Genomic DNA, 15,641 nt, shown 5'->3' on the forward strand with positions numbered 1-15,641 from the left:
GGAGGTAGATGAAAGGGGCATAATGAGATGTGAGAGCCTGGAGAAGGGAAGTTGTAACAGTAGTTATAAAAAAGGAGATTGTAACAAGTGCTTTCAGTCCTGGGAATTAACAGTAAAAGGGCCACAATGCAATCTGATTTTGAAAAATATCACACAAAGAAAGTAGCAACCCAGTGGAAACAGTGCAATGCTGTGTCCGGCCTGAAGCATTTCTGGTATTACATAAGTGACACTTTGGGTCGAATGATTCTCAGATGAGTAGAGCCATCCATAAAATGTGTAGCTCTATAGCTCAGGCCATACGTTTGGGGGAAGCATGGCTGGCCAGTGGGTGCAGTTTGAAGGAAGGTGGTAGGATGGGCTGTCCCCTGATTGGAGAGCAGTTTGGTCACAAGGCTGGGAGTCTGGCCAAATGGTAGGAAGGAGTGCTTCTGGGAGAGCAATTTGACTGAAATGAAGCTTGAGGCAGGATATCAATGTTATCGTAAGGCCTTGAGAATAATTGCCAGACATCTGCATTTGGCCAGAGAGGTTTGGGGCTTGAGTGTTTGGAGGTAGGGAGCAAGGGGCAGCCCTGCAAATTTGAGGAAGCTGGAAAATGATAACTGCCTCCTCTCCAGTTGCCAAGCACCTAGCTAAGCACTTTATATACACTGTCTTACTTTATTCTCATAAAAACTTCTGAGGGAGATACTTTATTACTCTCATTTCATAGAAGAAGAAACCAAGCTGAGAGAGGTTAGGAAGCTTGCCCAAATATCACAGCTGGTGAAGGGCAGAATTTGGTTTTAAATACCAGGTCTATCCTCTCTAAAGCTTATGTTCTCCCACCCACCCCCAACTTTTTATTTTGAAATATTTTAAACCTACAAAAAGGTTGAAACATAGTACACAGACATTCGTTTACTCTTCATCTGGAGTCACCAGCTGTTAATAGCCTGTGCTTTATGCCACAATATCACCCCGTCTCCTCTAAGGTACTGGTGGGGATGTGACTGGTATAAAAGACAAAATCTGAGATCTGATAGAAAGAAGTCATGGAAATAGGAGAGATTTAGGAGAAATACCTCTACAGATGACTGAAGAAAGCATGACAAAGTATGGAATCTCGAAGCCAGAAAACAGAGTAGGCAGACCAGCTATGGACCATCCAATTTCTGTCAGTAGACTAGGGCTGGGGCCATCACCGGTGATGGAAGTGGAAGGTCATCCCCAGAATCCAAACACTGAGTGGAAAAGAGCAACAAGTTTTAAAATGGGCATCAGACCCTTACATCAATATCTATACAAATGTTTAGCCAACATTCATTCAATGCTAACTGTGCTGTGACAGGTGGTTTGTTTGTTTTTTTAAACAAACATTTTCTGCATTCTTTAATGCCTCAGGACCCATAAAATAAGACTCCAGGACAAATGGTGAGTGTTCCCACCAGATGAAGGGGAGAAGAGTTACTTCCTCTTTTCTCACCTTCTAGATATATACACATAGCCCGATCAGAAGAACTTTGAGGTTTGCCTGAAATACTCAAGAACTTGGGAGACTCAAAGGTCGAGATTCATATCCTGATTCTACTACTTACTATATGATTTCCGCTGTAAAATGGACACAATCCTACCAAACTCAGAAAGTTGTGCGAACAATATATATCATTTAAAATAAGTCCTGACATAAACAGTGTCGGTCACATCCCGTCTAAGTCATAAGAGGGAGAGGAAGACCAAAAGACAGACTGAGGACAAAGACCTTATCTTGTTCCGTTTTTAGCTCCAGAACTTCGCATTAGGGCATGGGGCTTGATCTATTCATTTCTACTCCATCTGGCTCCGCAGGTGGATTTAAGATGGTATCCACATCCTTACGGTAATAGTAGAGCACTATTCTTCAGCTGGGGAGGTGAATATGCCACAGTAGTGTGGGGCTAAACATAGATTACACAGACTTCACAAAGACGGCAATCAAGTGTCCAGGATTTCAAGAATCTCTTCCGTTTGTCCCACCACGCGGCTAACGGGGGTGTCACTAGGGTGTACTATTCACACTGCTTTGGGGGAACCGAGGGGCGGTCTCGGCTCGCAGCCAGCTCAACTCCTACCGTAGCTGTCGCCCCCCGAGCCCCAGACGGCGTTCAGGAAACTCCAGGTCCGAGCCGGGGAGGTGCCTATGGCGCGCGGGAAGCTGGGAATTGGAGTTTTCGTGCGGTTTCGGAGGGCGAGGTCCGAGGGCTGGACCTCCCAGGCCGCGGGGGTGGGTGGGTTGCCGCGGCGTTTCCGGTCGCAGGCGGGCTCTGGAGAAGGAGGGGCGCCGTGGGCCACGCGCGCGAGGACATCTGGGAAACGGGGCGGTGCGCGCGCAGCGGGCCGGCAGTGGCGGCGGCGATGGAGGAGGGTGGCCGGGAGAAGGCACCGCTGCAGCCCCAGCAGCCCCCGGCGACGTCTCCCGGCGGCGGGGATGAGAAGCCGAGCGGCAAGGAGCGGCGGGATGCCGGAGACAAGGACAAAGAGCAGGAGCTGGTGAGGCACGGCCCCGGGAGCCGGCGGAGGAGGCCGCGGGCTGAGTCACGGCGGCTCCGCAGGCCTCGGGCCCGACTCCCAACGGCCCCGCCGCGCCCGGGAGAGGGCGGATGGGGCGACCCTCGGGGCTCCCGGCACCCGTCTCTCTGCCCCTCATCCTCCATTCCGCGCTGTCACCGCCGCCGCCCCTACCAGTCCTCACCACCGACTCGTGAGGTGGGCCCGGGCGGGTCATTGTCACCCTCGTTTTTCAGAACGGCATTCAAGCAGAGCCTGGCCCAGAAGCCAGGCTGCCTTCCCACCAGGGCTTCCCATTCCCTCTCTTTCCTTGTCTCACCTGGTCCTTCCTAAGGAGGCAGGCTCACTCTCCACCTGCCCCAGGGTGAATGGGAGGAGGATGTGTTTGAAATTCCTTGTCTTGATGAGCTTCTTCCCCCAACTCTCCAGTCTGAGGAGGACAAACAACTTCAGGATGAACTGGAGATGCTCGTGGAACGACTGGGGGTGAGTCACGATGTCAATAAGAGCCGGTGTACATATGGATCTTTCCCACTTGTTTGCTTTATTCCACTTGGGGCAACAACTCCTATATGAGATATAGGAAAAGAGAGACTGTATTTTGGAGTCATATTACAACCATGTTGTGAGGGAGGGGAGTAAAAAAAGGTAATTGAAAGATTTTGTAGCTTTGTTTCGTGGGAGAAGCAGTTCTTGAACTCTTAACCTGGGACATTTGTTTTTGTGTCAGGCAGTGTGTGTGCAGGGAGTTGGGCAATCACAGATGAATAAGACACAGTTACTCTCCTAGGGGGTTGTTGAACACTTCTGTATTATGACTTAAGGTATGAGACTCCTTTTGTCTGAGCCCTAACATCTCCTGATCAGGAGAAGGACACGTCCCTGTACCGACCAGCCCTGGAGGAACTGCGGAGGCAGATTCGTTCTTCTACAACTTCCATGACTTCAGTGCCCAAGCCTCTCAAATTTCTGCGTCCACACTATGGCAAACTGAAGGAGATCTATGAAAACATGGCCCCTGGGGAGAATAAGGTAAAACTATTGCAGAAGCTGGTGGAGGCCTAGTTTACAAATTCCTTTTCGTCTAGACCATGGGGCTCATGGTGAATCTCAGGAAGCCTGATAGACCTAAGATCTGAACTAGTTGAACAGTGCCTGGGACTTCCCTGGTGGTGCAGTGGTTAAGAATCCGCCTGCCAATGCAGGGGACAGGGGTTCGAGCCCTGGTCCAGGAAGATCTCACATGCCACGGAGCAACTAAGCCCGTGCGCCACAACTACTGAAGCCCGCACGCCTAGAGCCCGTGCTCTGCAACAAGAGAAGCCACCACAATGAGAAACCCACGCACCACAACAAAGAGTAGCCTCCGCTTGCCACAACTAGAGAAAGCCCATGCGCAGCAACGAAGACCCAATGCAACCAAAAATAAATTTTAAAAAATAAAATTAAATTAAAAAAAAAAAAACACAGTGCTCATCATAATCGAAATGGTCACATAAGAGCTGACAGGAAGACTGTCTTCAGAAAGGACAGTGTTTCTGTCATTTATGTTGGACCTTGGGATTTTATTATCATGATTTATTATTAACTTACTTTTAACCTTAATTTTTTTTTTCTCTACATTACATGCACCTTCATTTGTTTTACCTCTAAAATATATTCCCAGTTCAGTAACTTTCCTGCCTATTGGCACAACCCTAATCCAAGAAGTTTTCAGTTCTCACTGGAACTACTGCAGCAGCCTCCTAACTGACCCTCTTCCTTTTGTCTGTGACCTCCTACACAGTTCGTCTTTCATACAGCAGCCATAGTGATCTTTTCTAGAGTGTGAATCTTTTCTGCTTAAAACCTTTTAATAGTTTATTACAATTGGAATAAAATTCAGAGTCTTCATTTTTCTCCACTCTCCACTTGTTATCACCTTTCAGTCATGTTGGTTCAAAAGGGAGATTGCAACACTAACCTTAGGATTATTATGAGGCTTAGCTGATATAACATGTTTTAAGTTTTTAGTATGGGGGCTGATGATATAATTAACATTTAATTTTGGGGATAGTGACAGTGATCTTGATTCCATAATGTAACATTCCCCTTACCCTGGATTTGACTTCAAAGGACTGGTTTCTTTATAGCGTTTTGCTGCTGACATCATCTCTGTTTTGGCCATGACCATGAGCGGGGAGCGTGAGTGCCTCAAATATCGTCTAGTGGGCTCCCAGGAGGAATTGGCATCATGGGGTCATGAGTACGTCAGGTAAGACCTTTTCTTCTTGGGAATCTGAAGGGGTTCTGAGATACAGTTCTGAGTTCTGTCTTGGAGTACCAGTGTATTGAGTTTCCCAGATAGTGAATTCCTTGACCCACAGGGAAGTGCTTCCCACGAAGCTCTGCTCCTCTAACAGTCTGGGCCTATCCATAGGCATCTGGCAGGAGAAGTGGCTAAGGAGTGGCAGGAGCTGGATGATGCAGAGAAGACGCAGCGGGAACCACTGCTGACCCTGGTGAAGGAGATTGTCCCCTACAACATGGCCCACAATGCAGAGCATGAGGCCTGTGACCTGCTTATGGAAATTGAGCAGGTGGATATGCTGGAGAAAGACATTGATGAGAATGCATATGCAAAGGTCTGCCTCTATCTCACCAGGTGAGTGAGCAGGGTGGGGAATGGTGGCAGGCCTGCCCTCCCCAGCACGTCTTCTCAACCGTGACTCCTTTATTCTCCAAGAGTATCTGCTTCAAAGGTAGCAATCAAGCTATAGTGAATTTGTTAACATCTGTGAACTTCTTGAGGTCAGAGACGGCACGTCTCCTTAGTAGTCTCAATAACTAGCATATTGCCTGGTATGTAGTAGGCATTCAGTATTGGGTCAGTGAATTAAACGGGGTAAATGAATGCCTGATACCTTTATTTTTACCTTTGTAGTTGTGTGAATTATGTACCCGAGCCTGAGAACTCCGCCCTACTGCGTTGTGCCCTGGGTGTGTTCCGAAAGTTCAGTCGCTTCCCTGAAGCACTGAGATTGGCATTGATGCTCAATGACATGGAGCTGGTAGAAGATATTTTCACCTCCTGCAAGGACGTGTATGTAAAGGAAAAAGTTGGCAAAGTGATAAGCTCATGGGTGGGACATTTGCATGAAGTGCTGGGACATGTAGTTTCTGGTTAGGGCTTGAAGGGCTTTTCTGTGCCCTTAGTGGATGGGGGCTGAGCAGATGTGATGGCTCTCTCCCACAGGGTTGTACAGAAGCAAATGGCATTCATGCTAGGCCGACATGGGGTGTTTTTGGAGCTGAGTGAAGATGTGGAGGAGTATGAGGACCTGACAGAGATCATGTCCAACGTGCAGCTCAACAGCAACTTCTTGGCTTTAGCTCGGGAGGTGAGATTCTTTGCCCTTTTCCAGCAAGGTTTTTTGGTTGTGATTATACCTGGCATTTCGCCTCCCTGATTATGCCTCTGACTAGACTCTCCTTGGTTAGAATTGCCATTCAATGGGGTAACAGAAGGGACAGCTAGGGGAGGACTGGGGGAGCAGTTGTGATCCTCTGACTTCTCTTCAGCTGGACATCATGGAACCCAAGGTGCCTGATGACATCTATAAAACCCACCTAGAGAACAACAGTGAGTAAACATCTCCATGTGTGGGGATTGGAGGATTGTTAATTATGCCCCTTGTATTGAGAGTGATGGCTTGGCCCAACATACTTATCCTATAGAGCTCAGAATTCCCACATACTTTTTCCCTAGGTCACTATTGGGGTTATAGATAGAGGGTTCCAAGGGGCCAGCTCAGAATCAGAGACCAGCTGCCATACTGTGTTCCTATCTTGTCCTACTCTAAACCTTCATTTCCTCCTTCCCTCCTTTGCAGGGTTTGGGGGCAGTGGCTCTCAGGTGGACTCTGCCCGCATGAACCTGGCCTCTTCTTTTGTGAACGGCTTTGTGAATGCAGCCTTTGGCCAGGACAAGCTGCTGACTGATGATGGCAACAAATGGCTTTACAAGAACAAGGATCATGGTATATTTCTGTTTCTACTCTATCTTTGTGTAATTTTGGTCAATTTTGTTGTCCTCCTAGGTTCATGTGTTATAACGGCAGATCCCCAGGGCAGTTCTTTGGAGAGCTCTTTATAACAGTTTTCTCAGGGCAGGGCCATTTTAAGACTGATAGATTTTTCCTTGGTATAGGAATGTTGAGTGCAGCTGCATCCCTTGGCATGATTCTGCTGTGGGATGTGGATGGTGGCCTTACCCAGATTGACAAGTACCTGTACTCTTCTGAGGATTATATCAAGGTTGGTCTGGGTACAACCCACTAATGCAGACATCCCCTCCCATATTCTAGGGCCCTCTCAGGACCTCCCTTTCACTGGTAAGGTCTACCCTGTTTTTAACTCCAGTTAAGGCGGGTGCTATAATAAGGCCCATGTTGCATCCTTTGTGGTGAGGAAGGTAGAGTAGCCCAAGTGAAGAATCTATTTGCATTTTGCAGTCAGGAGCCCTCCTGGCCTGTGGCATCGTGAACTCTGGTGTCCGAAATGAGTGTGACCCTGCTCTGGCACTCCTCTCAGACTATGTCCTCCACAACAGTAACACAATGAGACTTGGTTCCATCTTTGGGTAAGGCTTCTTGCTTCTCCTTTTGGTAGTACTTAGCCTGTAAGCTCTGTGAAAACAGAATCAGGCCCTTTCACCTTTGTATTGCCAAAGAGTATCACTGTGCCTGTTGAGTATTTGGCTCTTGGTGACTATTTGTTGAAATGACCAATCCTCTTTTTGTTTCTTCCTTGTCCTATCCTCGGGTGTGTGTCGGGGACTGCCTCTCCCTGGCTTTTGCAGGCTTGGCTTGGCCTATGCTGGCTCCAATCGTGAAGATGTTCTAACACTGCTGCTACCTGTGATGGGAGATTCCAAGTCCAGTATGGAGGTGAGTAGAGTTTGTTGATCACTTAGGGGAGATAGTAGGGAAGGTGCTCTGAGTCTTGCCGGTCTCTGATAAATGGTGAAAAAATGTGTGTGTGTGTGTGAGAGAGAGAGAGGGGGGTGTATCATTTCAGTGAAACTGCTTGGAATTGGGCTTCTAAGCCTCAGGAGATATTGAGGCTAAGAGTTAACATTTTAGTATTGAGTTCCAGCCCTTGGGATCCATGAGGAAGTACCAGACTAGAGTGGGGAGTAACTTAACCCAGCTTGGGGTGGGTACACTGTTTTAGTCATGAGCCAACTTTAAATTTTCTTACTTGTGCAGAATCATTTTAGTGATGGATAAATATAGTATGGTGGCTAAAAGCATAGGTTATAGTCAGATAGGCCTCAGTTCGAATACTGCCACCTCTGCTTACAAACAGTGTGATCTTGGACATGTAACTCAGTCTCCTTAGGCATCATTTTTCTCATCAATAAAAGAGGAATAACAGTAGGACCTGTTTCATGGGGTTGTGAGGATTAAATGTTAATAGTATGCAAACCAGTTGGCATAGTGGCTGACCTGTAGTAAGTATTCAGTGAATGGTTGATGCTACTGTTATTTTGACCTAGCATCAGAAAGGGGTTATTACCTCATGTGGTTTCAGTGGACTGTGGGAATTGGCTATCTTGAATCAATATAGGTAAACAACTATTTTAATACCTTATTTTAATAACTTGATGTCGATATTCCTATTGCTAGGTGGCAGGTGTGACAGCTCTAGCCTGTGGAATGATAGCAGTGGGATCCTGCAATGGCGATGTCACTTCCACTATCCTTCAGACCATCATGGAGAAGTCAGAGACTGAGCTCAAGGACACTTATGCCCGTTGGCTTCCTCTTGGACTGGGCCTCAACCACCTGGGTGAGGGGATGTCTCTCTATTTGGGCAAAAGGCTGGTAGTAACTGGATACAACAGGGAGAGTTTATGAGTCAGGCTGTGCTGGAAGGGAGTACATGTCCTCTGACCCCTCGAATCTCTCCTTTAGGAAAGGGAGAGGCCATTGAGGCCATCCTGGCCGCACTGGAGGTTGTGTCAGAGCCATTCCGCAGTTTTGCCAACACACTGGTGGATGTGTGTGCCTATGCAGGTCTGTGTCTTTGTTCTTCCTCAGTGACTCTTCACTTCTCTCTTGGACCTCCTTTCTTAAGTCCTTCTGAATTGCCTTAGATTCTTTAGCTTCTGTTCCTAGAGCAAGCTTTTTCTTGGTGCCTTCTCATTTCTACCCTTTCTCTCCCTTACCACCCTGCCCCAGGCTCTGGGAATGTACTGAAGGTGCAGCAGCTGCTGCACATTTGCAGTGAGCACTTTGACTCCAAGGAAAAGGAGGAAGACAAAGACAAAAAGGAAAAGAAGGACAAGGATAAGAAGGAAGCCCCTGCCGACATGGGAGCACATCAGGTTCTGTGGGCAGCTGGGCATACTCCTAGGGAAGCTCTGAGAAAAGATAACTGTGGGTTTGTTTGTTTTAGAGCCTCTCTGGGTATCACTGTGTATTGAAATAGCATGAGACTGGGTTCCATACGTGAGGGGTCAGGGTGTGCCCCACAGGATGGCTTTTTCTTCTTACATGGGACTTGAGTCAGGGGTGAGTTTTTTGTTCCCTGAGCTTATTGGGCTCTGCTGCCTCTTCAATTGCAGGGAGTAGCTGTGCTGGGGATTGCTCTTATTGCTATGGGGGAGGAGATTGGTGCAGAGATGGCACTACGAACCTTTGGCCACCTGGTGAGTATCCCATGGAGAAGATTGAAGTATATTAGTTTTGATGCCTGGGGTTTCCCCAGGAGATTTCCCTGATGGGTTTTCTCGGTGGAGAAATGGTCTTTTTGCTGTACCCTTTCTACAAAAATTAAGACCCCGTCTACATATCTGTTCCTGTAACCGAGCTTATTCTTTCTGCTTTCTGTGATACCCTTGTTATTTTCTTTTATCACCAGCTGAGATATGGGGAGCCTACACTCCGGAGGGCTGTGCCTTTAGCACTGGCCTTAATATCCGTTTCAAATCCACGACTCAACATCTTGGATACCCTAAGCAAATTCTCTCATGATGCTGACCCAGAAGTTTCCTATAACTCCATCTTTGCCATGGGCATGGTGGGCAGTGGTGAGTATTGGCCAGAAAGAGATCATAAGCATCTTGGGGGAAGGGTTGTTGAGGCCCTTTTTTCAAGCCTTTGTAATGCTTAACATTTCCAGGTACCAATAATGCCCGTCTGGCTGCGATGCTGCGCCAGTTAGCCCAGTATCATGCCAAGGACCCCAACAACCTCTTCATGGTGCGCTTGGCACAGGTAGAGAATAGAACTCTTCTCCTTAGAGTGAGTGTGCCAAAGGAAGTGTCTGTGTGATGGAAGGGAGATGTGACGCTTCATGAAGGGGACCTTGAGTTCGGCCTGGAAAGGAGGGTGTGAACGAGCTGTGAGGTTTCTGTGTGGCGGGGTTAGGTGATTTCTCCTTAGATGTGACTTGTGACTCCCCACGTCCACTTCTCTCCATTTTGTTTTGTTTTCTTTTCGCCAGGGCCTGACCCATTTAGGGAAGGGCACACTCACCCTCTGCCCCTACCACAGTGACCGGCAGCTTATGAGTCAGGTGGCCGTGGCTGGGCTGCTCACCGTGCTTGTCTCTTTCCTGGATGTCCGCAACAGTGAGTCCCTGTCAGGAATCTTACATGGTGGCACATGGTGCCCTCTCTGCACCCCTACCAGGGCCTCCTTGGTAATTTAGGAGCAAGACTCTGAGTTAACTCTGCTGCTCTGGGTTCCTGAGGTTCTTTGGGCCTCATGAGACTTTCATCTCCCACACTTTTGATCTGACCCAAAAAGATTTTCTTTTGAAGATGAAGAACTGAGCCCAGTTTTTGCCTCTGAGTGACTGGGGGAAAGGGATGATCAAGTCCGCAACCTGTAGGCAGAGTATGGGGGTGGCATCTCCAGCTTGTAGTAGGGTGTATGAGGGGAGGGTTGTGGGTTCAGCTGTATAACTGAGGGGCTAAAGAGTCAGGGCTGGAGTGGGGTTCCAAGGTTCAGGCATGCCGCTAACTATATTTGTCCTGTGCTCTTCCCTCAGTCATCTTAGGCAAGTCGCACTATGTATTATATGGGCTGGTGGCTGCCATGCAGCCCCGAATGCTGGTCACATTCGATGAGGAGCTGCGGCCATTGCCAGTGTCTGTCCGTGTGGGCCAGGTGAGGGGCTGAGCAGAGGGGAGGGCTTAGGCTGTATTCCAGAGCTTGTAGAATGCGGAGGTACCATTTCTCTGAAACTTGAATGGGCAGTGGGTTGCTGCTGTACTCCTATCCAGAGTCCCTTCATCTCAGTCTTCTCACCCCACAGGCAGTGGATGTGGTGGGCCAGGCCGGCAAGCCCAAGACCATCACAGGGTTCCAGACACACACAACCCCAGTATTGCTGGCTCACGGGGAGCGGGCAGAATTGGCCACTGAGGAGTTCCTTCCCGTCACCCCTATTCTAGAAGGTTTTGTTATCCTTCGGAAGAACCCGAACTATGATCTCTAAGTGGCCACCAGAGGCTCTGAGCTGCAGCTGATATGTCAGCGGGTCATGCTTCCTTCCGTCGGGTGGACACTGCTCCAAACCTTTGGGGGAATTGTTACCTCCTGTTCTTTTGTTACTGAGTGAGATAACTGTTGAATAAAGACCTTTATCCCCGAGGTCCCTCTGTGTCTGTTTTCTGGGGTATTGTGGCTGGAGGCCAGACTGGGGTGGGGAGCGGACGTGAGAGGGTATTGTTTGTAGCAACTCTGAGCCTGGGCTAGCAGCGAGGCTGCCAAGAATGGAAAAAACTAAGCCCCTTTTCCTTCTCCCCTCCTTCCTAATCATCTTAGAACAGTGGTTCATCTTTAGAGGCATGAACCGTTGAGAAGCTGATACATGTAATGGATCTTCTTTCTAAGAGATGTATGTACACAAATTTTTATTTAAACTTTTACAAGTAACTTTCCAAGGGGCTTGTAGATCCCAAACATCCCCCCTATTCCCACTTGCCAACGCACACCCACCTCAAGCCCATCATTCCCTGGCTTTGGACTAAGGATCCCCTCTCTTAAGAGGCAGCAGAGTTAGCTCCACTCTTCCTAACTTGACTTCCGTGCTACTGAATGAAATGGACATCTTTACCTCGTATGACCCGCTTGTCCTTTTGGGGAGGCTGCTATTTGAGAGATATGATCATGATAACATCTACCCCTAGGCTGTCCTTGCAGGAACAGTGCAAGAAAGCTTGATCCTGACCTTCCTCTTAGTAGAGCGATGGGAAAGAAATGGCCTCCTTCCTGGAATGTAATCACTCCTGATCTGTAGTGCTCCTTCTTGGTGGGACTGGTATGAGTATAGCTACACGGCCGGTGGGGGCCTAGACCCCTGTGGGTGCAGTGGAGGAGAACATGTGGCCCTGTCAGATAATTGCTAGCATTTATCCAACACTTACTGTGAAAACACTTGCTGTGGGTTTAACCTCTGAATAGTGACCAGCACCTAATAGGTCATCAATAAATGTTGAAAGAATAATTGCTCTACATACCTCACAACAACTTTGAGAGGTAGGTATTATCCCTGTGTTTTGGTGAGGAATGTAAAGTTCAGAGAAGGTTCAGTAACTTGTTCAAGATCACATAGTAAGTAGTAGAGCTAGGATTGGAATCTAAGTCCATCTGACTCCAAGGCCCATGCCCTTTTCACTGTTAATCAGTCTCTGTAGCCTTGGAGGCTTGTGGACCCCATAGTAGTCCAAGCTCTTGGCTAGGCTGGAGAAGCAGCAGCTTTGGATGGAGTATCTCCATAGTCTTCTCTCTAGTCTCACTTAGCAGCCTGTGTAAAACCTGTATAAAAGGTGGAAATGCTGGACTTGGGAGTCAGCAGACCTGTAAAGCCCCTTTAATGGGAACTGTCTTAAGCAAATCAGTGTGATAAGCCTCTATTATCTCTACATTGGGGATATAGTAATTGTCTTACCTGATTTCTAATGGTGGTGATGTTAAGAAACTAGAAAGTGATTTCCATCCAGTGGAACATTCCTCAACAATAACAAGTGACACAAGGGAAATTCCCTGGCGGTCCAGTGGTTAGGACTCTGTGTTCTCACTGCCAAAGGCTCAGGTTCAATCCCTGGTCGGGGGAACTAAAATCCCACAAGCTGCACAGGAAAGCCAAAAAAAAAGTGACACAAGTAACATGAATGAATGTCAAATTTATTATTTTGCATGAAAGAATCCAGATTTTTAAAAAGTACAAAAATAAAAAAAAAGAGTATATACTCTATCAGTTCATTTATATACAATTCTAGTGACAGAAAGCAGATCAGTGGTTATCTGTGGATTGGAGTGAAGAGAAAGATGATTCCAAAGGAAGAAAACTTTTGAGAGTGATGGGATTGGTCAGTATCTTGATTGTGGTAGTGGTGGTGGTGGTGGTGGTGATGATATTCAATATATCTGTCAAAACTCATCAACTTGTACTTTTTCTTTTTTTTTTGGCTGCGTGGCTTGTGGGATCTTAGTTCCCTAACCAGGGATTGAACCCAGGCCCTCAGCAGTGAGAGCACAGAGTCCTAACCACTGGACTGCCAGGGAATTCCCTGTACATTTTATTTTATTTCTAAAAAATTATTTATTTATTTATTTATGGCTGAGTTGGGTCTTCGTTTCCTGTGCGAGGGCTTTCTCTAGTTGCGGCAAGCGGGGGCCACTCTTCATCGCGGTGCGCGGGCCTCTCACTATCGCGGCCTCTCTTGTTGCGGAGCACAGGCTCCAGACGCGCAGGCTCAGCAATTGTGGCTCACAGGCCTAGTTGCTCCGCGGCATGTGGGATCTTCCCGGATCAGGGCTCGAACCCGTGTCCCCTGCATTGGCAGGCAGATTCTCAACCACTGCGCCACCAGGGAAGCCCCCCTGTACATTTTAAACATGTGCAGTTTATAACATACCTAAATAAAGTTTTAAAACATGAAACAAAATTAGAAAGTGATTGTAAACTGAAAAACATAAATAAAAGGATAATTCTCTATCCAAGTCAGTGATTGTACTTTAGAGTAAGAAATTTTCACAGTGGCTCTTAACCTTTCACATTTAATGTCATTCAGCAATAAATATCAATGGAGACTTACTTATTCTGCACTGGGCATTATTTTAGTTTGTGGATATGCAAATATAGAAAAACAAATCCTCACAAAGCTTATATAATGAAAAAGAAAACAATTGTGTTGTACTGGAGTGTGAACAAGTTATTCTAGGATCACTGAAATAGGGCCTAAGTGCCCGGGTAAGTGAGGGGAGATTTTTGAGGAAACTGATTCTTGGAGAAAGATGAGTTTATCCAGAGGAGAAGAAGGCAGGATATAGCTAAAGGAGTAGGAAAAGCAAGAGGCAGACAAGCTATTTGTTTTCGGAAACCATGGATAGTTTGGTTTGGCTGTGTATAGAGCTAGGGGAAACTGTGGTAGGAGATAGAGACACAGGCTCAGATGAGGTTTAGAAGAGCTTTGTTGTGCTAAGAAATTGACAGTGTCTCTCAATGGGGACCAATGAATGAGAGCAGGAAAGTGACATGGTCAGCTAGCTATCTGGGTGAGAAAGCTCACCATGGAGGCCTGGAGACCAGGCAAGGGGAATGAACTGAATTAGGGCAGTAGAAATGGGGAGGGGGGGAAGGGCAGAAGTGCTTTTAAAGACAAAATCAACAGGACTTGATTTTGATTCAAACACCAATAGGACCTGATGTCTGATGAGACATGCGGGTGGGAAGGAATGTAGGATGAATCCAAATTTTCTGGTTAGGCACTTATTCATAAAAAAGAATACATGAGCAAAACAGGTTTGGGGGCAAAAGGAGGACTCTATCCAGTGGGGAGAGATGACACATTTCTATCTGGGTATACACAATTTAAGATGCCTGTGGGGTGACTAAGTGAAGATGTCTTTTAGGTAGTACCTTGTTCTGACTGGAATTCGAGAGTGATTTCTGAGCTAGGAACGAATTGGCATGCAGGCGGTAACTGATTTTTATTTATTAGTTTGCTTAGGGAGAAAGAGAAATGAGAAGAGTAGAGAAGGGAGCCAGCCATACATGATAAAGTCACAGAAGTCAAGTGAAGAGTGTAACAGAGAACACTCTAGATCTGCATTTTCTTTCTCCTTATGGTTCCTCCTCTGTGTGTCTATTTTGCTCTCCTTTCTTTGGAGTTTCAGTTACTCAGATACAATGGGAATAATAATACAATCCATTTTGTAGGAAATTGTGAGGATTAAGTGAGATCACAAAGGTCATATATTGAGTGACCAGTTCATCATTGGTGCAAAGAAAATGTTTTCTTTTGGGATTATATGTGTTTGTATACAGAGAGGGGGGTGGGGAGGAGAGAGAGAAAACAGAGCTAGATACCTAGGCACAGTTTTAAGCACTTTCACAAAAATTAATTCCTTTAATCCTCACAATCCAATAGCGTGAAAGTACGGTGGGTAAAAGCCCAGAACTGAGCCAGACTGCCTCGTTTCAAATATCCCCATTTTACAACAGGTATTAAGTAGGTAGATAGATAGTAGGTACATCGCCAGGGGAGTAAGTGGCAGAGTTTGGATTAAAATCCAGGCTGACTCTGAGTAACTAGATGTAGCTCTAGTGTGTCCCTTCAGGCGGTTCAAAATCTTGGCTATCGGGCAGCGAGAGGTCTTGGGATTACTTCTTCCATCACTATTTGAACTTTCCGTGATAGGTTTTAGTCCCTCCCTGGGAGTGGCCGATCTCTATAAAAGATAAATCTACTAATTCCTTACTTAGAATGTTTCAATCCTTTTAGCGTAACATTCAGTTTAATAGGTCTTTCAATGATCTAATTTACATTATTTCAAAGCTGCCCAATTCGTATTTCTTTCCGTATTTGTCCATGATTTACTTCCGCAGGACTGAATCTTTAATTTCAGTGTTCTCAGCCCTCAGCCAGCACTTCGCCTAGCACACAGTATGCAGTCAATAAATGCTTACTCGAAGTATGAATGAACTAAAGAACCGCGGAACACAGACGCAGAGAGGACTCGGTCTGGGGAGTTCCAAAGTTCGGGAGGGGACACGGGGCGGGCAGTGCCTGTCACATGACGAGGCGGGGCAAATCCCATGTGCTCCGCGGC

At 46.8% G+C, this 15,641-nt stretch overlaps 1 protein-coding gene across 1 annotated transcript; it reads left to right on the forward strand.

Moving 5' to 3' along the window:
* The first annotated feature begins 2,329 nt into the window (after positions 1–2,329).
* Positions 2,330–11,174, forward strand: PSMD2 (proteasome 26S subunit ubiquitin receptor, non-ATPase 2). Its single transcript, XM_059920654.1, has 21 exons — positions 2,330–2,511; positions 2,959–3,015; positions 3,397–3,561; positions 4,662–4,783; positions 4,949–5,173; positions 5,453–5,611; positions 5,765–5,909; positions 6,091–6,151; positions 6,402–6,548; positions 6,719–6,825; positions 7,023–7,150; positions 7,370–7,457; positions 8,199–8,361; positions 8,487–8,588; positions 8,754–8,899; positions 9,140–9,223; positions 9,436–9,604; positions 9,697–9,791; positions 10,021–10,147; positions 10,570–10,688; positions 10,837–11,174. The coding sequence occupies exons 1-21, from the start codon at positions 2,377–2,379 to the stop codon at positions 11,017–11,019; spliced, it is 2,727 nt and encodes a 908-aa protein (XP_059776637.1). The 5' UTR covers positions 2,330–2,376; the 3' UTR covers positions 11,020–11,174.
* Positions 11,175–15,641: the final 4,467 nt, after the last annotated feature.

This window comes from Balaenoptera ricei, chromosome 4, assembly GCF_028023285.1.
Source record: "Balaenoptera ricei isolate mBalRic1 chromosome 4, mBalRic1.hap2, whole genome shotgun sequence".
Classification (NCBI taxonomy): Eukaryota; Metazoa; Chordata; class Mammalia; order Artiodactyla; family Balaenopteridae; genus Balaenoptera; species Balaenoptera ricei.

Bases quoted from the DNA above. Each gene is read 5' to 3' on its own strand.
- PSMD2 (XM_059920654.1), top strand. From the start codon at position 2,377: ATGGAGGAGGGTGGCCGGGAGAAGGCACCGCTGCAGCCCCAGCAGCCC. The intron at 3,016-3,396 runs GTGAGTCACGAT...TCTCCTGATCAG, and splicing joins TGCTCGTGGAACGACTGGGG to GAGAAGGACACGTCCCTGTA. The intron at 6,549-6,718 runs GTATATTTCTGT...TCCTTGGTATAG, and splicing joins TTACAAGAACAAGGATCATG to GAATGTTGAGTGCAGCTGCA.